Source organism: Zingiber officinale, chromosome 5A (assembly GCF_018446385.1).
Source record: "Zingiber officinale cultivar Zhangliang chromosome 5A, Zo_v1.1, whole genome shotgun sequence".
Lineage (NCBI taxonomy): Eukaryota > Viridiplantae > Streptophyta > Magnoliopsida > Zingiberales > Zingiberaceae > Zingiber > Zingiber officinale.
The window spans coordinates 86,855,498-86,880,212 of NC_055994.1; the positions used below are offsets into that span (position 1 = coordinate 86,855,498).

The following is a 24,715-nucleotide window of genomic DNA, read 5'->3' on the forward strand; positions in this document are numbered from 1 at the left end:
CAATCATTTCACTAGGTGAGGGCTGCTCGACTCCACCTGCATAATTGTATTTCATGTTATTTTTCATAATTTTTTTTCTAAATAAATTACATGCGTATGCTTCGTCTTCTTGGGATAATACGATAGTGATAATACGATAGTTAAAATATAAGATATTATTATATAAAATTTTATGATCGAAATTTAGCGTATTTGAGCATGTTCTTCCTTATATTTTGACCATTTGTATTAATGATTATTAATTATATGTGATTTTACATACTTCATATTGACATAGGAACAGATTAACAAGAGCACTCGAATGAACAAATCATTTTTTTTATCATATATGTATACTTCAATTATGTTGGATGCCCGAGTAATTAGAGGATTATAAATTTACTATAATATAATAAAATGAAGATCAATTCCCAATCCACGGTGGATAGACATCGGGGATAAAAATTCTCAGTCACTCGGCGGTGTGCAATTTCAGTCAAAAATTAAATAGTGGTACATTGAATATTCACGGATAGTCTTACTGATGGTAAAAAGGCGAATATGTTCGCCCTCAGCGTCCCCGTCAACCCATCTCAGGACTTACACGAAAGAAGTAAATAACGAGTGACTACTAACCTTTAGAATAGTGACTAGCACTGTGCGAGAGTCCATAATGGTTTTCTTCTCGATTAGACAAATCTAAAACAGTAAGAGGGTGTTTGGTTGATGGATTTGGGAACGAGGGAATGAAATGATAGTAAAAGATAGTGTTTGGATTGTGGATTTGAGAATGACAATTTGGGAATGATTTATAGATTTATGGGAACCAACAAAATCCATATAACTAGTTGGGTTTCATTTCCATTCTCATTTCCATTCCATTTTACTATCAAATTTATACTCATAGTCATTTCCATCATTTAATCAAATGTCACCTAAATTCATTTTGCAATTTAAAGAGAATAACAGGAACAATAATTAAAGTATTCATCTGATCATATTTTATTGTTTCTAGTAAATCTCTGTTATGATCAGTTGAAGGTGGTGCAATCTCGCTTGATCTCTCCCTCCGTCCCCGTCTTCACTCCGATCCTTCCCAACCTGACCATGGCCACCGAGAAGGCATGGAAGAACGCCGTCTGGTTCGCCGCGAACAGCTCGACCATCGGCCTAGTCAAGGTGCTGGAGTACAGGTCCTGGTCGGAGGCGAAGAGGCCGCGGCCGGCGATCAGGCTCTTGTAGTATTGGTTGTCGAAGTTGTTCGGCGTGAAGGTGTCCATGTTGATGGCAATGGCTGGATCCACGTTGCGGGGGCAGACGCGCTGGAGATCTCTCACAAACGCCGGGTTCATGGAAGGATCGACGGCGCCGGACTTGTTTTTGTAGTCGTAGATACGGCTGAAGACGGGAGCACAGTGGGAGAAGCCGACGGTGTGAGCGCCGGAAAGGGCGACCATTTCATTGACCGTCAGGTGGCGTCCCTGGTAGAATTTAATGATGCTGTTGATGTCGTTGTCGGGGTGGGGGAGATTGCTGTGGACGATGGAGGCTTTGGAGGTCAAGCCGTCGCGCCGGCTGAGCTCCACCGGGAAGTTGGGTCCGCCGGTCTAATCAACAGAAAAGGAGAATTAACAACATGCCACATAAAGTCTATCATAAAACACACTTCGCCCTTGAAGTGAAGTATATAATTGTTTTAAAACCGGGGGGTATTGTGAAACTTCTCTCATAGAAAACTAGAAACGGAAGAAGGAGAAAGAGAACGAAAACTGACTTGGATGACGGCGTTGTTGGTGCGGGTAGCACTGACGGTCTAACCTAGGTTTTGATGAATGACAAATGGGTTAAGTTAGTTTTGTTGTTGTCTGACATTTTGATCGAGTGTGCAGGAGAAGTCCAGACAGGTCGACGGGCTGACCGGATGTCTGGCACGAAGCCCAGCTAGGTCGACGGGCTGACCGGATAGCTGGCGAGAAGTCCAAGCGGGTCGACGGGCTGACCGAACACTTGGCGAGAAGTCCAGCTAGGTCGACGAGCTGACCGGATAGCTGGCGAGAAGTCCGACGGGTCGAAGGGCTGACCGGACGTCTGGCAAGTATGTAAGGTAAGTCACTGGAGGGGAGTGACTGCGAGGACGCGTTCCCGGGAAGGGAACATTAGGCATCGATCCGGCTTAGATCCATTTCGGAAATCTAAGCCGAGATCGTGACTAGATTCCGGTCTTGGAAAGACGGAATCTAAGTCATACTTTTTTCTGTTAATTCATAAATTGTGCTAACAATCTGTGTTACAGGATATATTTTGTCTCGGACTAACCTTGTTTTGCAGGAGAAGGAATCTCTAGAAAAAGGTGGTCCGGGCGCCCGGAGGGGATCCGGGCGCCCGGAAGGGATCCGGGCGCCCGGAGGTAACTTTTATCCACTGCGTCGCCTCGCCACGTGGAGCATCCTGACTGGACTTGCCACGTCGCACCAGGACGCCCGGAAGGGATCCAGGCGCCCGGAGCAGCATATAAAAGAAGCCCTAGGGGTGGAGCTTCAACAACAACTGAGAACTCTTTGACTGCTAGTCCTGCTGCTCTACGCTCCTACGACGCTAACAAAGCTCCGACAAAGTGCTCCTTCTTCGTTGGTTAATTTCCTTGTCGGTATTACTTTGTTTCATTAGCATTTCCTGTACGCTTTCTGTAATCATATTCGAATTGCTAGTGATTGCCCAACGAAAGTGGTCAAGGACCACGGGCCTTCGAGTAGGAGTCGTCACAGGCTCCGAACGAAGTAAAATCAACTGTGTTCATTTACTTTTCCGCTGCGTACTTTTACACTCGAATTTTCGAATCGATATTCACCCCCCCCTCTATCGAACGATCACGGTCCTACAAGTGGTATCAGAGCATGTACCGCTCTGATTTGGTGCAACCACCAATCAGACAGGGGGTGAAAATTTAATTTTTTTTTAGTTTTCAGTTTTACGATTTTTTTTCCGTTGCAATTAAATCTAAATTGGTGCAATACCAATTTAGATACTTCTATAATTTTTTTTTCTTCCGCACTACTAATCCAAGACCAAGTCTTGGAATTTTGTTTTTCCTTTCTTTCTTCTGTGCGCAGGACTAAAATGTCTCAGACAGAAGGATTCAGCACAGTACGACCTCCACTCTTCAACGGGGACGATTTTCCGTACTAGAAGAAGCGCATGGAGGTCTACCTCAAAACAGACTTCGACCAGTGGATGAGCGTTATGAAACCCTATAAAATTCCAGTAGACAACTCCGGGAATATACTGGATCCTGAAGACTGGACAACAGATCTGAAGAAAAAGGCGTCAACAGAAAATAAAGCGATCAACATTCTACAGTGCGGATTAACAAGAGAAGAACTGAACAGAATCGGTCCACACAAAAACGCTAAAGAACTGTGGGACAAATTGATCGAGTTGCACGAGGGAACGAGCGACGCCAAGGTAATAAAACGAGACCTGCTTTTGAATAAAATTCTTAATATAAAAATGCAGGAAGGTGAAACGGCGAATCAGCTCCACGCGAGGATCAAGGACATCCTCAACCGGCTTCATGCGATAGGCCACCAAATGGAAAATAGAGACTTAATAAGGTACGCATTAAATGCTTTTCCACGTAATAATTTGTGGGCATCAATCGTAGATGCCTACAAAATTTCTAAAAATCTTTCTAAGTTAAAATTAGACGAGCTTTTCTGTGAATTAGAATTACATGAACAAACTAATGTTGGAGCCGAGAAAGGTATAGCTTTATTTGCAGGTTCCTCCAAAGAAAAGAAAAGCAAGCCTGAATTTGAAGAAGATTCCGACCAAGACTCCGAAGACGAAGAACACCTGGTGAAATTGGTAAGAAAAATGTTCACCAGGAGAAAAAGGAGCTTCAGCAAAAAGGACCTTCAAAAGATCAGTTTTCCCTCAGAACAAAGGAACGTGACTTGCTTCGCCTGCAATAAAAAGGGACACTACAAGAACGAATGCTCAAAACTGAAGTTCGACAAACCAAAGCCAACCAAAAGGAAGGCACTCAAAGCAACGTGGGACGACTCCTCGGATGAATCGGAGGAAGAAGAACAGAAACATCAGAGCCATCTCGCACTGATGGCCCACGAAGCTGAAACAGAAGACGAGTCGGAAGATTAAGACGGGTCTGAACCCGAAACAAGCCACGAGTCCGTACTCGTTTCCGAAGGCCCGAATGAGGTATATTTTAATTTAAACAATTTTTTTTTTAGAATTATTTCCTATTTAAATAGTAAATTAATTAAAATAGAAAATGAAAACAAATCACTTCTTGAGGAAAATCAAAACCTCAAGGAACAAATCAAAAATTCAAATCCAACTCAAGATCTAACACTTAAGGAGGAGAATTTATCATTAAAAAATGAGATTAACAATTTAAAAGAAATGTTAGAAAAATTCACAACAAGATCAAAAAATCTAGACTTAATCCTAAATAATCAAAAAGCATGCTATAATAAAACCGGACTAGGATATAAGTCGAATTCAAATAAAACCTTCAAATCATTAATAACCCAATACAAATCAACCAATCTAGCTTGGGTTCCGAAAGCGTGCTTAACCACGCAAATAGGACTTAATCAATATTATATACCTAAAGAAAAAATACATTATATAAAATCGAATAAACCAAACCAAAATCCAAAATATAAACCTAAATCAAATTCAAAATCTAAACACTTTAAAAATCAACAAAATTATCACCAAGTTAACCATAACTATAAAAGGAATCGACACAAACCTAAAATCAAAATTTAAATTAATGACCAATAATTCAGGGGAGGCTCCAGAATAGCTGGCACCTCCAAAACTAACTTACCCGACAGGGTAACCTAAAAAAACTAACCCAGCAGGGTAATTGTAACACCCCAAATTTCATGATTTAGAGTTCTAAAAGACCTTATTAAAATCTAGAAATGTTTTAAAAAAATTCTAGAGATTTTTAGAAATTTTTAGAGTATTTTTATGGAATTTTTGGAGTTCGTTTGGTATTTTTACCAAGAGGAAGAAGTTTAAAAAAAATAATAAAAAAATATATATGTTTAAGCCGGGAAAATCAACATTTAAATTAATGACCAATAATTTAGGGGAGGCTCCAGAATAGCTGGCACCTCAAAAACTAACTTACCCGACAGGGTAACCTAAAACAAACTGACCCAGCAGGGTAATTGTAACACCCCAAATTTCATGATTTAGAGTTCTAAAAGAGCTTATTAAAATCTAGAAATGTTTTAGAAAAATTTTAGAGATTTTTAGAAATTTTTAGAGTATTTTTATGGAATTTTTGGAGTTCGTTTGGTATTTTTACCAAGAGGAAGAAGTTTAAAAAAAATAATAAAAATATATATATGTTTAAGCCAGGTTTTGAACACAAGACCTCGGACCCGAACCAGGTTCTAATCGGATGCAGCCAACCAGCTGAGCTACACAATTTTTGTTAATCTTATATAGAGCGAAATATATATAAGCAGTATTTAGGAATGTTTAAATAAATTAAGAATAAAAGTGCGCGGATGAGGAATCGAAGCCGCGACCTGAGATTTGGTTAAAACTAGGTTAACCAACTGTGCTAGCAGTCATTTGTTTTTCTAAAAGGAGAAAAATTCTATTTAAGCAGTAATTAGGAAACAGAGAATAATAGAAAATAAAATGATTGCAGGTGGGATTCGAACCCGCGAGTCGCGCCCGAAGCAGAATGCAGCCAACCAACTGGGCCAGCAGGCTTTATTAATAAGAAGGGAAGCGAAAAATATATAAGCAATAGTTATATAATAGAAATAAAAGGAAGAAAAGAGGTAGCAGTCGAGAATTGAACCCGAGGCTTTTGACTTGGTCAAAACCACAGCCAACCAACCCTTCCACGAGTATTTCATGAAAAGGTAAGGAGCGAAATAATCTTAATCCATAACAGAATACCCTAGGTTATAAAAGGATAAGTTAGGAGAGGGATTAATGATTTTCTTTTCCCTCAAAATTTCTCTTCTCGCACTCGTCGACGGCGTCCGCAATTTCCTGTTCTCGGGCGAAGACGAAGCCGAGGCTAGGGCTTCGTCTCCGGCGGCCGGCGAGCGTCTTCTTCCGTGAGTTCTTCACCGATCCAAGCTCCTCTCGTAAAGGAGAACTCGAAAGCGCGAAGAAGACCGAGATTTCAAGCTCGCCGCAAGCCCTAGAAGAATTAGAAGTTCTTCTCTTCGGCTGTAAGTCCAAGGAACACATGTGAGTTGCTTCTCACCTGCAGTAGGAGTTGTTCCGAGCTTCGATTTGTTTTCATGGCTTTCGGATTTTCGTTCCTTTGAATTTTGAAGCATGTTGTAAGGTTTTAGGTTTTGATGTTCCACCGTGAACCCTAAAGAAAGAAGAGAAGGATTAGTTCAGTTTAAGCCTGAAGAACAGTTACAAATATGGTCCTAGATTTCCTGTAGTAATGTTCTCTTATTAGTTGCATCTTGGTTTTTCCTTGCTGTGCTACAAGGCATGTAGAATAGTTGCAATTTAAGTTTATTTTGTTTAGTTGCCGTGTGCCTCAAAGAAGGGAAATAGGCCAATGTTCCTTTTGTTTTGAATTCCAGTAGATTGCAGAATAGTATACCTTGTTAACAGAACGTGAAAAACAGCTATGTTCATAAGTTCTTAGTAGCAAATCTTTGTAGTATCGAACATGAAGAAGGATTATCGATTTTGGTTCTTTTTAGTATAAGATAACTCCATGTTGTTAGGTCAATGAAACAATGATTTTGATGTTATGTTTATATTTTTCTTGATTCTGGATGAGATAGCTTTGATAGTATCAGAATGGGTGGTGCTGCTAAATTGGCATGAACAGAACATCCTTTGAAATTTGCTGTGTAATAGGATTTGTGCAGTTCTCTGTTCATTTCTTTAAGTATGCAGTTCTAAACCCCTTTGTTGCCAAGTAAACAACAATGAACTGATTTAATTCGGAAAGTTTCAGTTGGATTCTTAGTAGTTAATCCATGCCTGAAGTTTTGATTTCTAGTAGCAATTTTCTTGATCCATCTTTTACTTCCCTATGCATGAGTTAGATTTTTATTTGTTAATTCCTTTGAAGCTAGTTTAAGTTCCGTGAAGCATGATATTCTGTTAATTCCATACAACAACGATTCCTTATTTTCTAGATTCTATTGCATGCCTAGTAGTTGAATTGGTTTTACAATCACAGCATGCTTAAGTTGTTCTAGTTTCTTATTTGCTATTGGAATAACATGAGCAGTCCTATTTTTATAGCATGCAGATTTTAGATAAGCTTAGTATGCAGATTTTGATAAGCTTAATATGCAGATTTTGATAAGCTTAATATGCAGATTTTTGTTAAGCTTTGCATGCAGATTTATGTTAAGCTTTGTATACAGATTTTCAGTACGTAGGGTGTGTTCTAGTGCACACCAAGTGCTTGATAAAATGCTTAGCTCAATATAATGCTACAGTAGGAATTTTAATAGCTCGATTAATGCAATCTAGAAGCATCAAAATTAGTAAATCAGTTAGTCTAGCTTATATGGGACTACGGTCCAATGGGTGGGCTCCCACAGTCGCCTCTAGGTTCAGATAACCTAGTTCTAGGTTCAGATAACCTAGTTAAAGCAAGGTAAGAAAATTAGCTATGAAATCAGTATTTTATTTTCAGCAGTGGCACTGTACTGGATTAGATATCCATTGGGTTGGGCTCCCACAGTCGTCCCTAGGTTTAGATAACCTAGTAAACCCTACTAGACTCGGAACTTGCAATCCCGGGTTTAGTTAGGGATGCGCGCACAGCAAGTACAGATCAGCAACATGATTATTATTTTAATCTATTATGTAAATAGTTTTCAAAACTTCACAAATTAGTTATGTGAATACAAGTTAGACTCAGTTTAGCATTAATTAGTTTAGCTTAGGTATCAATTCAGTTTCTTATTGATACACATGATAGTTCTATGATTAGCTTTACATGTTAGCTTTTCAGTTAGTTTCTTCGCTATTTATGAGCATGATTAGTTGTACATGTTTAGTATTTCAGTTAGTATGATTCCTTTATTGGTTTATGAGCATGATTAGCTATACATGTTTAGTATTTCAGTTAGCATGATTCCTTTGCTATTTATGAGCATGAGTAGCTATACATGTTAGTTTTCAGTTAGTTGATTTCTTTGCTATTTATGAGCATGAGTAGCTTTACATGTTAGCATTCAGTTTTAACATGTTTTTATTTATATACATGCATATCGAGTTTTTGTGAGTAGGATAGCGCTCACTAAGCTTTTAGCTTATAGATACTATTTTCCTCCTACTGCAGATAAAGGAAAAGCTAAAGTATAAGGAAGAAGGCGACAAGGAGATGCTGTGACGGTGTGTGATGTGTGGACTATGGAGATCCTTGAGACTTAACTAAAGAACTCACTTAGTTTAAGAATTTGTTTAGTTTAATTTCTTATTAAGCTGATAAGAAAATTTTGTAGTAAGAAGTTATGTTTCTGCTTTTCATTACTTACATGATTTGATTTATTAAACTGCGTGGTTGTGAAAATATATGTTCCAGCCGCCTGTGGCTGAGTATACTCTGTATATATTTACGGATATGGTCACCGGTACAGGGGAGACTCTGCCGAAATTTTTCGGTAGGGTTTCCATGTGATTTTTTTATCATACCGGTTAAGTAGAGTTAGTAGTCAAGTAACGGTCATCCTTAGAGTGTAGTAGTAGTAAGAAGGGTGGTCGTTACAGTTGGTATCAGAGCAGTTCCCATTCTCCAGCATCACACATCAGCACCATCCTTGCCGTCTTCAAGTAAGAAAGTATTTAATTTTCTTTTATGCTTTCTTTATTATTTGCAGTATAGAGTACCTGCTTATATGTGCTTAGTGAAGAAGAATACAATTCATGTTTTAATTTTCTATGTTTTGATACATATGCTTAGAAAGAATATAGACAATTTTAGTTTTGTTTCTCTTATATTCATATATACATAAGTATGTTTAGAAAGGATAGAGAAGTTAAGAGACTAAGGAACAAAAGAGTATCATTAGTAGAAGTCATTTAGAACCAGAAGCATGAGGAAGTTACTAAGGAGCATGAGGACAGTATGAGATAGAAATGTCCAGAATTATTCTAAGTTCGAGGACGAACTTTTTATAAGGGAGGGAGAATTGTAACACCCCAAATTTCATGAATTAGAGTTCTAAAAGACCTTATTAAAATCTAGAAATGTTTTAGAAAAATTCTAGAGATTTTTAGAAATTTTTAGAGTATTTTTATGGAATTTTTGGAGTTCGTTTGGTATTTTTACCAAGAGGAAGAAGTTTAAAAAAAATAATAAAAATATATATATGTTTAAGCCAGGTTTTGAACACAAGACCTCGGACCCGAACCAGGTTCTAATCGGATGCAGCCAACCAGCTGAGCTACACGATTTTTGTTAACCTTATATGGAGCGAAATATATATAAGCAGTATTTAGGAATGTTTAAATAAATTGAGAATAAAAGTGCGCGGATGAGGAATCGAAGCCGCGACCTGGGATTTGGTTAAAACTGGGTTAACCAACTGTGCTAGCAGTCATTTGTTTTTATAAAAGGAGAAAAATTCTATTTAAGCAGTAATTAGGAAATAGAGAATAATAGGAAATAAAATGATTGCAGCTGGGATTCGAACCCGCGAGTCGCACCCGAAGCAGAATGCAGCCAACCAAATGGGCCAGCAGGCTTTATTAATAAGATGGGAAGCGAAAAATATATAAGCAATAGTTATATAATAGAAATAAAAGGAAGAAAAGAGGTAGCAGCCGAGAATTGAACCCGGGGCTTTTGACTTGGTCAAAACCACAGCCAACCAACCCTTCCACGAGTATTTCGTGAAAAGGTAAGGAGCGAAATAATCTTAATCCATAACAGAATACCCTAGGTTATAAAAGGATAAGTTAGGAGAGGGATTAATGATTTTCTTTTCCCTCAAAATTTCTCTTCTCGCACTCGTCGACGGCGTCCGCGATTTCCTGTTCTCGGGCGAAGACGAAGCCGAGGCTAGGGCTTCGTCTCCGGCGGCCGGCAAGCGTCTTCTTCCGTGAGTTCTTCACTGATCCAAGCTCCTCTCGTAAAGGAGAACTCGAAGGCATGAAGAAGACCGAGATTTCAAGCTCGCCGCAAGCCCTCGAAGAATTAGAAGTTCTTATCTTCGGCTGTAAGTCCAAGGAACACATGTGAGTTGCTTCTCACCTGCAGTAGGAGTTGTTCCGAGCTTCGATTTGTTTTCATGGCTTTCGGATTTTCGTTCCTTTGAATTTCGAAGCATGTTGTAAGGTTTTAGGTTTTGATGTTCCACCGTGAACCCTAAAGAAAGAAGAGAAGGATTAGTTCAGTTTAAGCCTGAAGAACAGTTACAAATATGGTCCTAGATTTCCCGTAGTAATGTTCTCTTATTAGTTGCATCTTGGTTTTTCCTTGCTGTGCTACAAGGCATGTAGAATAGTTGCAATTTAAGTTTCTTTTGTTTAGTTGCCGTGTGCCTCAAAGAAGGGAAATAGGCCAATGTTCCTTTTGTTTTGAATTCCAGTAGATTGCAGAATAGTATACCTTGTTAACAGAACGTGAAAAACAGCTATGTTCATAAGTTCTTAGTAGCAAATCTTTGTAGTATCGAACATGAAGAAGGATTATCGATTTTGGTTCTTTTTAGTATAAGATAATTCCATGTTGTTAGGTCAATGAAACAATGATTTTGATGTTATGTTTATATTTTTCTTGATTCTGGATGAGATAGCTTTGATAGTATCAGAATGGGTGGTGCTGCTAAATTGGCATGAACAGAACATCCTTTAAAATTTGCTGTGTAATAGGATTTGTGCAGTTCTCTGTTCATTTCTTTAAGTATACAGTTCTAAACCCCTTTGTTGCCAAGTAAACAACAATGAACTGATTTAATTCGGAAAGTTTCAGTTGGATTCTTAGTAGTTAATCCATGCATGAAGTTTTGATTTCTAGTAGCAATTTTCTTGATCCATCTTTTACTTCCCTATGCATGAGTTAGATTTTTATTTGTTAATTCCTTTGAAGCTAGTTTAAGTTCCGTGAAGCATGATATTCTGTTAATTCCATACAACAACGATTCCTTATTTTCTAGATTCTATTGCATGCCTAGTAGTTGAATTGGTTTTACAATCACAGCATGCTTAAGTTGTTCTAGTTTCTTATTTGCTATTGGAATAACATGAGCAGTCCTATTTTTATAGCATGCAGATTTTAGATAAGCTTAGTATGCAGATTTTGATAAGCTTAATATGCAGATTTTGATAAGCTTAATATGCAGATTTTTGTTAAGCTTTGCATGCAGATTTATGTTAAGCTTTGTATACAGATTTTCAGTACGTAGGGTGTGTTCTAGTGCACACCAAGTGCTTGATAAAATGCTTCGCTCAATATAATGCTACAGTAGGCATTTTAATAGCTCAGTTAATGCAGTAGAAGCATTTAAAATAACTTATTTAGTCTTGCTTCGGCTTATATAGGACTACGGTCCAATGGGTGGGCTCCCACAGTCGCCTCTAGGTTCAGATAACCTAGTTCTAGGTTCAGATAACCTAGTTAAAGCAAGGTAAGAAAATTAGCTATGAAATCAGTATTTTATTTTCAGCAGTGGCACAGTACTGGATTAGATATCCATTGGGTTGGGCTCCCACAGTCGTCCCTAGGTTTAGATAACCTAGTAAACCCTACTAGACTCGGAGCTTGCAATCCCGGGTTTAGTTAGGGATGCGCGCACAGCAAGTACAGTTACCGGGCCCATCAGCAGCATGATTATTATTATAATCTATTATGTAAATAGTTTTCAAAACTTCACAAATTAGTTATGTGAATACAAGTTAGACTCAGTTTAGCATTAATTAGTTTAGCTTAGGTATCAATTCAGTTTCTTATTGATACACATGATAGTTCTATGATTAGCTTTACATGTTAGCTTTTCAGTTAGTTTCTTCGCTATTTATGAGCATGATTAGTTGTACATGTTTAGTATTTCAGTTAGTATGATTCCTTTATTGGTTTATGAGCATGATTAGCTATACATGTTTAGTATTTCAGTTAGCATGATTCCTTTGCTATTTATGAGCATGAGTAGCTATACATGTTAGTTTTCAGTTAGTTGATTTCTTTGTTATTTATGAGCATGAGTAGCTTTACATGTTAGCATTCAGTTTTAGCATGTTTTTATTTATATACATGCATATCGAGTTTTTGTGAGTAGGATAGCGCTCACTAAGCTTTTAGCTTATAGATACTATTTTCCTCCTACTGTAGATAAAGGAAAAGCTAAAGTATAAGGAAGAAGGCGACAAGGAGATGCTGTGACGGTGTGTGATGTGTGGACTATGGAGATCCTTGAGACTTAACTAAAGAACTCACTTAGTTTAAGAATTTGTTTAGTTTAATTTCTTATTAAGTTGATAAGAAAATTTTGTAGTAAGAAGTTATGTTTCCGCTTTTCATTACTTACATGATTTGATTTATTAAACTGCGTGGTTGTGAAAATATATGTTCCAGCCGCCTGTGGCTGAGTATACTCTGTATGTATTTACGGATATGGTCACCGGTACAGGGGAGACTCTGCCGAAATTTTTCGGTAGGGTTTCCATGTGATTTTTTTATCATACCGGTTAAGTAGAGTTAGTAGTCAAGTAACGGTCATCCTTAGAGTGTAGTAGTAGTAAGAAGGGTGGTCGTTACAGTAATTAGGATTAGAGACCAAGTTTAGCTTGGATCATGGTACTGGTAAAGTTTTTGGATGATAGTACGTTAGGGAAACTTGGGCATCGCATGTCTAGAAAGATATGGTTTCGATCTGGTGCATTTGGCCAAGTGGAACTGACCGAAGCTACCCTTAAATGAATCCTAACCAGTTAGACCAGGATTTAGTACTAAGCTCCGTGGATAGGACTATTAGGAAAACCTCGAAAGGTTGGTTACTTCTAATGACGTCCATATGACTCACCAAGCTTAGAAGTTTATCCGAAGATTGCCTATTTGTGGAAACCAAAGCTAAATCTGAATCTAACACAAGTTAAACCAAAAACTCCATAATTAACAATCCAATTTCATCTCACAAAATCATAGGATTCCCTGATTGATAATATAGATCGGGTGAGATGAATAAGGCTTAAATTTTAAACTTAAAAATTAATTTCAAAATTTTAATTTTAAACTTAAAAATCAATTTCAAAATTTTAATTTTAAACTTAAAAATTAAAACTTAAAAATCAATTTCAAAATTTTAATTTTAAACTTAAAAATTAATTTCAAAATTTTAATTTAAAACTTAAAAATTAATTTCAAAATTTTAATTTAAAACTTAAAAATTAATTTCAAAATTTTAATTTTAAACTTAAAAATTAATTTCAAAATTTAAATTTAAACTTAAAAATTAATTTCAAAATTTCAATTTTAAACTTAAAAATCAATTTCAAAATTTTAATTTTAAACTTAAAAATTAATTTCAAAATTTAAACTTTAAAATTAATTTTAAAACTTTAATTTTAAACTTAACTTAAATAATGTCTGCTCAAAAATAAACTAACTTTAAATCCTACTTACTGTAGGAAACCAAGTGGATTTTGGATAGTGGTTGCTCCAAACATATGACTGGAGATCACACCAAGTTCACTCAACTCACTTACAAAAGCTTAGGAACAGTTGCCTTTGGAAACAACGGTAAACTCAAGGTAATTGGTATAGGTAATATTGAATTAAAAATAGACTTTATAATTACAAATGTTTTATTTGTTGAAAATTTTAAATATAATCTTCTGAGTATAAGTCAATTATGTGATACTAAGTATAATGTTAAATTTCTATCCTCAGAATGTTTAATCAAACATCTAGATAATCCTACCATAAGCCTAAAAGGTTTTAGAAAAGACAACATCTATGCCATTAACCTAACCACTTCTTCCATTAAGTGTTATTTAACACAAAAAGAAGAAACATGGTTATGGCATAGAAGAATGTCTCACACCAACTTTAGAAATATAAGCAAATTAAATGGACTAGTGAGAGGCTTACCAAAATTACCTAACATAGATTCAACCATATGTAATGTCTGTCAACAAGGTAAACAAACTAAATCCACTCACAAACCAATGAATCAGTCACAAACCAACTCAATATTAGAACTTCTACACTTAGATCTCTTTGACTCCCATGGAGTCAAATCCATAAATGGAAACTTATACTGTTTAGTCATAATAGATGATTATTCTAGGTTTACTTGGGTAAAATTCTTAAAATATAAAGATGAAACTTTTGAAATCTTTACAAACTTTTGCAAACAAATTGAAAATGAAAAAGATCTTAAAATTAAAAGAATTAGGAGTGACAATGGGGGAGAATTTAAAAATCATAATTTTAACAAATTCTGTCTTGAAAATGGCTACCATCACAAATTTTCATGTCCTAAAACCCCCCAACAAAATGGAATTGTAGAAAGAAAAAATAGAACCTTACTAGAAGCCTCTAGAACTATGTTAAATGAATATAACCTACTAAATATTTCTAGGCAAAAGCTGTTAGCACAACCTGCTATGTGCAAAATAGAACAACATTAAATAAAAGACATAATAAAACCTTCTTTGAAATATTTTATAACAAACAACCTAACATAAAATATTTTAAAGTATTTGGGTGTCCAGCCTTCATCCTAAATACTAGAGAACATTTAGGAAAATTTTCCTCTAAAATTGAAAATGAAATCTTTGTAGGATCTTCCCTAAATAGTAGAGGCTATAGAATTTATAATAAGGTTACTTTAAAAATTGAAGAAACTACTAATGTAAAATTTGAAGAAACTAAACAAAACTTAGAACTTACACAACCACTTGAATTTGTTCCAGAAACCAACCAAACTCTAAGTAATGAAGAAGAGGAACAATATCAAGAGAGTTAACCCCCTAGAACAATAAGGGATAACCCAAATCACCCAACTGATCAAATAATTGGTGACCCAGACTTGAGAGTACAAACCAGATCATCCTTTAGAAACCTAAGTCAAATTTCTCTAATTTCAAAAATTGAACCCAAAACTGTAGATGAATCCCTACTAGACCCAGACTGGATTATAGCTATGCAAGAAGAACTAGCCCAATTTGAACGTAATGAAGTTTGGGACCTAGTACCACCACCTAAGAATAAGAAAATAATAGAAACAAAATGGGTATTCAGAAACAAATTAAGTGAAACTGGGAAAATTACTAGAAATAAGGCTAGGCTAGTTGCCAAAGGGTTTAGTCAGGTTGAAGGACTTGACTATGATGAGACCTATGCCCCAGTAGCCAGATTAGAATCCATTAGAATGTTACTAAGTTATGCAGCCTATAAGGGATTCAAACTATATCAAATGGATGTTAAGTCTGCCTTTCTTAATGGACTAATTAAAGAAGAAGTTTATGTAGGTCAGCCTCCTGGGTTTGAAAGTCTAGAACACCCTGATTACGTTTTTAAGTTAAAGAAAGCATTATATGGACTTAAATAAGCACCCAGGGCATGGTATGAAAGGCTAACATCTTACTTAACATCTAAAGGATTCAACCAAGGTCAAATTGACCTAACCTTGTTTGTTAAATCATTAGATACAGACATATTTATTGCACAAATATATGTAGATGATATAATATTTGGTTCAACAAATTCAGATTTTTTTAGAAGAATTTATTAATCTAATGGAAAAAGAATTTGAAATGAGCTTAGTAGGAAAATTAACTTATTTCTTAGGATTACAAATCAAACAAACAAATGAAGGAAATTATATTTATCAACATAAATACATTAAAGAATTACTTAAAAAATTTGGAATGGAAAATACAAAAGAAATAAAAACACCTATGGCAGTAAACACAATCTTAGATAATGACCCAAATGGAAAATCAGTTGATTTAAAATATTATAGGAGTGCAATAGGTAGCCTACTGTACTTAACTGCAAGCCGACCTGATATTTTGTTTGCAGTTAGTATGTGTGCTAGATACCAAACTTGTGCTAAGGAATCCCATTTGACACAAGTTAAAAGAATTTTTAGATATCTTAAGGGAACAACAAATGTAGGAATTTGGTATCCTAGGACAAATAATTTTGAACTAATAGGGTATTCTGACTCAGATTATGCTGGATGTAAATTAGACCGCAAAAGCATAAGTGGTGGATGCCAATTATTAGGTTCATCACTTGTTAGCTGGTTTAGTAGAAAGCAACATTGTGTTGCTCTATCTACAACTGAGTCAGAATACATAGCTATAGGCGAATGTGTTGCACAATTATTATGGATGATGCATACTCTAAAAGATTTCAACTTAAATATCACAAATGTAAAAGTATTAATTGACAATATAAGTTCAATTAACTTAACCAAGAACCCTGTGCATCATTCAAGAACTAAACATATTAAAATTAGACACCACTTTATCAGGGATCATGTTACTAAAGGTGATATTAAACTCAAATACATTGAGTCCAAATCAAATTTAGCTGATATTTTTATAAAACCACTCCCTGAAAGTGAATTTAGCAACTTACGTCGAAAATTAGGGATGTGCTTAATAGACTAGGAATTTTGAATTTCAAAAATATTTTCAAAAATAATTGTTTTCAAATTATAAGTTAAACTTGTCTGTTTTCAAAACTTTCCATTTTTAGATTTTCAAAAATAGTTTTGGCCTTAGACTAGTTTTAATCCCTAGAAAGCATGTACCCATAGGACTAGTTTTTGAGCATCTCACCAACACCCTAGGTTTACCTTGCTTGTGTTTGACAAACATATAAAGGGGTGAGATGCATAGGCCAACTGTCTGGACTTAAGATGCTTATTTCAGTGCATCGGCATAAGTCTGGACGTTAAATACAAATCAGACATTAATCAGATTAAGTTCATCAGTCAAGTCAAGCACTGACTGCTTATAATCAACTTAATCTAACTAACCAAGTGAAAGCTACTATCTTCTAATAGTTAGTTAGTACCTAATTGGTTAGACAGCTGTTTAATTTTAAGTGTCATGTTCAGGGGGAGAAATTAATTAAAATTTTGTATATCTTTGTACATCTATTTTAAAACTAACTTATTTTTGAACACTAGTTTTCAAAAAGTTAAATTCAACTGAGTGTTTGAAAAATTGGAAGTTTAAAAATCCCACCTAATTTTTAAACTTGATTTTAAAGTTGAAAATTATTACAAGTTAAACTTATTCAGTTTTGTAACATATGCTTGAAAATTAAACTTTGAAAACTTAGCTTTTATCAAATTAGCCTTAACAAATTTATTTTGGCTAAAATTTTACTTGTTTTTTGAAAAATTAAAAATTCTTGCTTTGTTTTGAAAAATCAAATTTGAAAACTAGATTCAACTTAGTGTTTGAAAATTGAACTTTGAAAATTAGATTTTACCTTTTGAAAAGTATACGTTACTTAAATTCTAAATGTAAAAAAACCTGATTTGAAAAATTTTACACGTTTGAAAAGATTATCAACTTTAAACTTATAACTTTTAAAATTCATTATTGCAAATATTATCTTTTGAAAATTCATTATTGCAATCTAAGTTTTTCATAACTTAGCTACTTGTCAAAAGCTAAAAAGTAAACTTTAAAGTAAATTTTTTTTAATCTAAGACTCCCCCAGGTCAACTTGACTGCTTTTAACTTAGTTTTAAAAATTATACTTTTATCAGTATCTTTGAATTTTGAATCAAACTTAGATATTTTCCAAAATTAACTGTGTCTTAAATCAACAAATTTTTACAGTAACTCTACACTATGCTTGTTTACCCTTGTTTTTTTTTTTTGAATGCCAAAGGGGGAGAGTTAGGTGGTTAAGTTAGCTAAACCAAATTGAAAACACCAAAACTAACTTTAAAAAATCATGTGCCTGTTTTACTTATTCTTTTTGCAGTCTTTTTACTAACTTAACCAGGTTGTCATTCCATCAAAAAGGGGGAGATTGTTGGTGCGGGTAGCACTGACGGTCTAACCTAGGTTTTGATGAATGACAAATGGTTTAAGTTAGTTTTGTTGTTGTCTGACACTTTGATCGAGTGTGCAGGAGAAGTCCAGACAGGTCGACGGGCTGACCGGATGTCTGGCACGAAACCCAGCTAGGTCGACGGGCTGACCGGATAGCTGGCGAGAAGTCCAAGCGGGTCGACGGGCTGACCCGACGCTTGGCGAGAAGTCCAGCTAGGTCGACGGGCTGACCGGATAGCTGGCGAGAAGTCCAGACGGGTCGAAGGGCAGGTAAGTAAGGTAAGTCACTGGAGGGGAGTGACTGCGAGGACGCGTTCCCGGGAAGGGAACATTAGGCGTCGATCCGACTTAGATCCATTTCGGAAATCTAAGCCGAGATCGTGACTAGATTTCGGTCTTGGAAAGACGGAATCTAAGTCATACTTTTTTCTGTTAATTCATAAATTGTGCTAACAATCTGTGTTGCAGGATATATTTTGCCTCGGACTAACCTTGTTTTGCAGGAGAAGGAATCTCTGGAAAAGGTGGTCCGGGCGCCCGGAAGGGATCCGGGCGCCCGGAGGCAACTTTTATCCTCTGCATCGCCTCGCCACGTGGAGCATCCTGACTGGACTTGCCACGTCGCACCAGGGCGCCCGGAAGGGATCCAGGCGCCCGGAGCAGCATATAAAAGAAGCCCCAAGGGTGGAGCTTCAACAACAACTGAGAACTCTTTGACTGCTAGTCCTGCTGCTCTACGCTCCTACGACGCTAACAAAGCTCCGACAAAGTGCTCCTTCTCCGTTGGTTAATTTCCTTGTCGGTATTACTTTGTTTCATTAGCATTTCCTGTATGCTTTCTGTAATCATATTCGAATTGCTAGTGATTGCCCAACGAAAGTGGTCAAGGACCACGGGCCTTCGAGTAGGAGTCGTCACAGGCTCCGAACGAAGTAAAATCAACTGTGTGCATTTACTTTTCCGCTGCGTACTTTTACATTCGAATTTTCGAATCGATATTCACCCCCCCTCTATCGAACGATCACGGTCCTACAGGCGTCTCTTGCGGCGATGGCGAGGATGTCGGCGCAGGAAACTACTCCGGGGCACTGCGCCTCCACCGCCTTCTTGGCCCTGATTACGGTGTCGAATGCGTCGCCGGCGAGCGATAGGTTATCCGGCGCGTCCTTCTCGGCGTCGCCTTTAGCATTCGCGTGTTGAAAATTAAACTTGATTTTTTGTTGATAAAATTTTATGGAGATAAAATGGTGATGTGGCAAGTCTTGACTAGAGATAGGATAGAGATAGAACTTGATGAATTGATAAGAGTTCGTGGAGATAGAATTTATTTATTGTTTTTTTTAAATATCATGATTATCTCATATTAGTGCTTATCCAATAAGCCTATAAATATGTACTTCTTTTTTCATGAATGAACAAGTTGAGTTTTCTATTTTCTTCTACTCCTCTTCCACATAGAGTTATTTCTCCTCTTCCACATTTTTCTTTTATAATTCTTTTTTCTTCTCCCATAATTTCTGTTTACAACAAAGTGGTATCAGAGCTATGGCTAATGGAGGTATGGTTCCCTTCCAAGTTCCAGTACTCAAAGCGAGTAATTATGACAATTGGAGTATCAAGATGAAGGCACTTCTTGGAGCTCATGATGTTTGGGAATTTATAGAAAAAGGCTACGTTGAGCCTCGTGACGACTCGACGTTATCTTCAACTGAAAAAGACAGTCTGAGAGATTTAAGAAAGAGAGACAAGAAGGCTCTCCTCCTCATTTATCAAGCTTTAGATGAGGATGGTTTTGAGAAGATTTCAAGTGCTACTTCAGCCAAGCAAGCATGGGAAAAGCTCCAAGTCTCATATCAAGGAGAAGAAAAAGTAAAAAAGGTACGACTTCAGACATTAAGAAGTCAATTTGATGCTCTTCGTATGAAAGAAGGTGAGTTAGTATCAGATTATTTTTCTAGAGTCTCTACCATTTCCAATCAACTAAAGAGAAATGGTGAGAAACTAGAAGAAGTAACTATCATTGAGAAAATTCTTCGATCATTGGATTCAAAATTTGATAGCATTACAACCATCATCGAAGAGACCAAGGATCTACAAGTCATGACGATTGAGCAACTCCTGGGTTCATTACAAGCCCATGAAGAAAAGAAGAAGATAAATGAAGAAATTACTCAACAACTCCTAAAGACGACTCTTCAACCGACAAAGAAAGATGAAAGCTCCAGTAATAATAGAAGTCAACGGGGAAGAGGTCGTGGATATGGACGAGGTCGTTCTAATGAGCAAGGATGGGTCTCCAACAACAACAATGAAAGAGGAGAACATTCAACAAGAGGGCGTGGAAGAGGGTATACAAACTCAAGGTACGATAAATCTCAAGTTAAGTGCTACAATTGTGACAAATTTGGACATTATGCAAAAGAATGTAGATCGCCCAAGAATAAAGTATATGAAAGTGTAAATTATATGGAAGAAAGGAAAGAAGAAGATGGCACCCTACTGCTAGCGTATAAAGATAATGAAAGAGAAGAAGATACAATTTGGTATCTCGACACTGGTGTAAGCAATCATATGTGTGGGAAAAGAAACATATTCGTAGAGCTTGATGAATCAGTTGGTGGTAATATATCCTTCGGAGATGAATCAAAGATTGAGGTAAAAGGCAAAGGTAACATTCTCATCCGTTTGAAGAATGGAAAACATGAATTTATCTCAAATGTTTTCTTTGTACCAAATATGAAGAGCAACATCCTAAGCTTAGGACAACTTTTGGCAAAAGGGTATGATATTCATCTAAAAGATGGTATGCTCATCTTGAAAGATCATATTGGTTGCTTAATTGCTAAGGTGCCTATGTCAAAAAATAGAATGTTCTTACTTAATATTCAAAATGATGTCGTCAACTGTCTCAAAGCTTGTTACAAAGACATCACTTGGCTATGACATCTTCGATTTGGACATCTGAATTTCGGAGGACTAGAACTGCTTTCAAAGAAGGAGATGGTGAGAGGACTACCTTACATCAAACATCCTGATCAAGTATGTGAAGCATGTCTACGTGGGAAGCAATTTAGAAGAGGTTTTCCAAAGGAGTCTAGTTCAAGAGCTCAAAAGCCTCTTGAACTTATACATACAGATGTTTGCAGCCCGATAAAGCCAAGTTCACTTGGTAAGAGTAATTATTTCATTCTTTTCATAGATGATTTTTCTCGGAAAACTTGGGTATACTTCTTGAAGCAAAAAATCGGAGGCCTTCGGCATATTCAAGAAATTTAAAGCTACCATAGAAAAGGAGAGCGGTCTCGAGGTCAAAGCTATGTGTTCTGATCGAGGAGGAGAATTTACCTCAAAGGAGTTTCAAGAATTTTGTGAAACCAACGGAATACGACGACCCTTGACAGTTCCAAGATCCCCTCAACAAAATGGAGTGGCAGAAAGAAAGAATTGAACCATCCTTGACATGGCAAGGAGCATTCTCAAAAGCAAGAGGCTACCAAAGGAACTTTGGGCAGAAGCGGTTGCATGCGCAGTATACTTATCCAACCGATCACCAACTAGGAGTGTGTGGGGCAAGACACCACAAGAAGCGTGGAGCGGAAGGAAACCTGGAATTTCTCATCTAAGAGTTTTTGGGAGTATAGCACACGTTCATGTGCCTGATGAAGCAAGAAGCAAACTGGATGATAAAAGTAAGAAATTTATTTTTATTGGCTATGATACTAACTCAAAAGGGTATAAGTTATACAATCCAGATACTGGGAAGACAATCATCAGCCGAGATGTCATATTTAATGAAGAAGAAGAATGGAATTGGGAATCTCAAAATAAAGATTACAACTTCTTCCCATACTTTGAAGAAGAAAATGTGGAGCAACCAAGGGTAGAGCAAACAAGAGAGGAGCCTACTACTCCACTAGTAACACCAACATCAAGTACTGAAGAGAATTTATCTGCATCAACTTCAAATGAAAGAGTACCACGCTTTAGAAGCTTACGGGAAATTTATGAGGTAACTGAAAATCAAGATAATCTTACTCTATTTTGTCTCTTTGCGGATTGCGAGCCTATAGATTTCCAAGAAGCTATAAAAAGCAAAAGGTGGAAAGATGCAATGGATGAAGAAATCAAGGCGATAGAGAAGAATGGCACATGGGAGTTAACGACACTTCCTAAAGGGCATAAGGTGATTGGTGTGAAGTGGGTATACAAAATAAAGAAGAATGCCAAAGGAGAAGTTGAAAGATATAAAGCAAGATTGGTAGCAAAAGGCTACAGTCAAAGATCTGGCATTGATTATGATGAGGTATTCGCTCCCGTTGCTCGATTAGAAACTGTCAGACTAATCATTGCTTTAGCAGCTCAAAATAAGTGGAAAATACATCAAATGGATGTAGAATCTGCTTTTTTAAATGGAGTTCTTGAAGAAGAAGTCTATATTCAGCAACCATTAGGTTATGAAGTTAAAGGACAAATAGACAGAGTTCTAAAATTGAAGAAGGCTCTCTACGGGCTAAAGCAAGCACCAAGGGCATGGAATAACCGAATAGACAAGCACCTGCAAGAGAAAGGCCTTCATCAAATGTCCTTATAAACATGCATTATACATTCAGAGTAAGGATAAAGATGTTTTGATTGTATGCCTATATGTCGATGACTTGATCTTCACAGGAAGCAATCCAAGTATGTTTGGAGAATTTAAAGAAGTGATGACTAAAGAGTTTGAAATGACTGATATTGGGCTCATGGCATACTATCTGGGCATTGAAGTGAACCAAAGGGAAGATGGAAGCTTCATCTCACAAGCAGGTTATGCAAGAGAGATATTAAAGAAGTTCAGGATGGATAACAGTAAGTCTATAAATACTCCAGTAGAATGTGGAGTCAAGCTATCAAAGCATGATGAAGAAGAAAAAGTTGATCCAACATTTTTTAAGAGTTTGGTTGGAAGTTTACGATACTTGACGTGCACAAGGCCTGATATTCTTTATGCTGTTGGACTTGTTAGTCGCTACATGGAAGATCCAACTACTACCCACCTTAAGATCGCTAAGAGAATTTTGCGCTATATCAAAGGTACGATAGATTTTGGATTACTTTATTCAACATCTAACCACTTCAAACTTGAAGGATATAGTGACAGTGATTGGGGTGGAGATATAGATGATAGAAAGAGCACTACAGGATTTGTGTTCTTTATGGGAGATACAGCTTTCACTTGGATGTCGAAAAAACAGCCTATTATCACACTTTCTACTTGTGAAGCAGAGTATGTGGCTGCGACTTCATGTGTTTGTCATGCTGTTTGGCTTAGAAATTTATTGAATGAGTTAAGTTTACCACAAGAAGAGGCAACCAAGATACGAGTTGATAACAAGTCTACAATAGCACTAGCAAAAAATCCAGTCTTCCATGATAGAAGCAAGCACATCGATACGCGCTTTCACTATATCAGAGAATGCATTACAAGAAAAGAGGTGCAAGTGGAATACATAAAGTCTCAAGATCAAGTTGCTAATATTTTTACCAAGCCACTCAAATTTGAAGATTTTATCAAAATGCGATATTTGCTTGGAGTCACAAAATCAAGTTTAAGAGGGGGTGTTGAAAATTAAACTTGATTTTTTTTTGATAAAATTTTATGGAGATAAAATGGTGATGTTGCAAGTCTTGACTAGAGATAAGATAGAGATAGAACTTGATGAATTGATAAGAGTTCGTGGAGATAGAATTTATTTATTGTTTTTTTAAATATCATGATTATCTCATATTAGTGCTTATCCAATAAGCCTATAAATATGTACTTCTTTTTCATGAATGAACAAGTTGAGTTTTCTATTTTCTTCTACTCCTCTTCCACATAGAGTTATTTCTCCTCTTCCACATTTTTCTTCTATAATTCTTTTTTCTTCTCCCATAATTTCTGTTTACAACATCGCGATCATCACGGAGGCATCGCAGCCCTGTCAACTCAATGTATACATTACTATTGCGTCTTCTCTTCTCTAAAATAACTCTGTTTTCCATTTTTTCCCAAAAATGGAAAAAAAGAACAAGAAGAGCACCTGAATGATGCAATCATGGAAGAAGAGTCGCAGGGTCGCCGTAGTCGCCAACGTCACCTTGAACTTATCTTGAACAGCTTTCTTAACGATGGCCTCCACGTTGGGGCACGAGGATTTGTAGAAGTTCGTCCACAACTGAGCATCTGCTCTCTCTGTTTCCATCGACACCATTACCACCACCAGCAGCAGCAGCCATCGCAACCCCTTCATCTCCCATTTCTCCATGGAATCAAGACAGAGGATCAAGAAAGAAGAATGAGAAAGAGAGAGAGCCCCAAATAATTTCTTTATAATAATTAATATTGTTAAATTTGGTTAGGCATTTGAAAGTTCCTATTTGAGTCTGTTACTATAGTTTGTTGTTGGGGTTTTGAGTGTCACCCTTGCGTTTATATAATTAAAAATTACTCAGCCACGAGAAATCATGAATTTTTTTATTCACTCTTATAATTTAATTGAATATCACATATTATTTTCTTTATTCAATCTAATTCTTATTTTTATTCACTCTTATAATTTAATTGAATATCACATATTATTATTTTTTTAAAAAAAATAACTTTACTATATAACTATTTAACTAAGACTTTAATAATTAATGTGGAGAAAATCTAAAATTAAATTATGTTAATATTTTTTAATCCTTAAAATAA

At 36.4% G+C, this 24,715-nt stretch overlaps 1 protein-coding gene across 1 annotated transcript; it reads right to left on the minus strand.

The window, feature by feature from the left end:
* Positions 1–1,010: 1,010 nt before the first annotated feature.
* On the minus strand, positions 1,011–24,287 carry LOC121979748 (peroxidase 50-like). Its single transcript, XM_042531737.1, has 4 exons — positions 24,063–24,287; positions 23,938–23,960; positions 19,026–19,194; positions 1,011–1,586 (listed from the first exon to the last, which is right to left on the minus strand). The coding sequence occupies exons 1-4, from the start codon at positions 24,285–24,287 to the stop codon at positions 1,011–1,013; spliced, it is 993 nt and encodes a 330-aa protein (XP_042387671.1).
* Between the last annotated feature and the right edge of the window lie 428 nt (positions 24,288–24,715).

Coding starts and splice junctions, on each gene's coding strand:
- LOC121979748 (XM_042531737.1), bottom strand. CDS start 24,287: ATGGAGAAATGGGAGATGAAGGGGTTGCGATGGCTGCTGCTGCTGGTG. Junction 19,195..23,937: donor TGCGATGCCTCCGTGATGAT/CGCGATGTTGTA, acceptor TAATTTTCAACA/CGCGAATGCTAAAGGCGACG. Junction 1,587..19,025: donor CAAGAGACGCCTGTAGGACC/GTGATCGTTCGA, acceptor TCTGTTGATTAG/ACCGGCGGACCCAACTTCCC.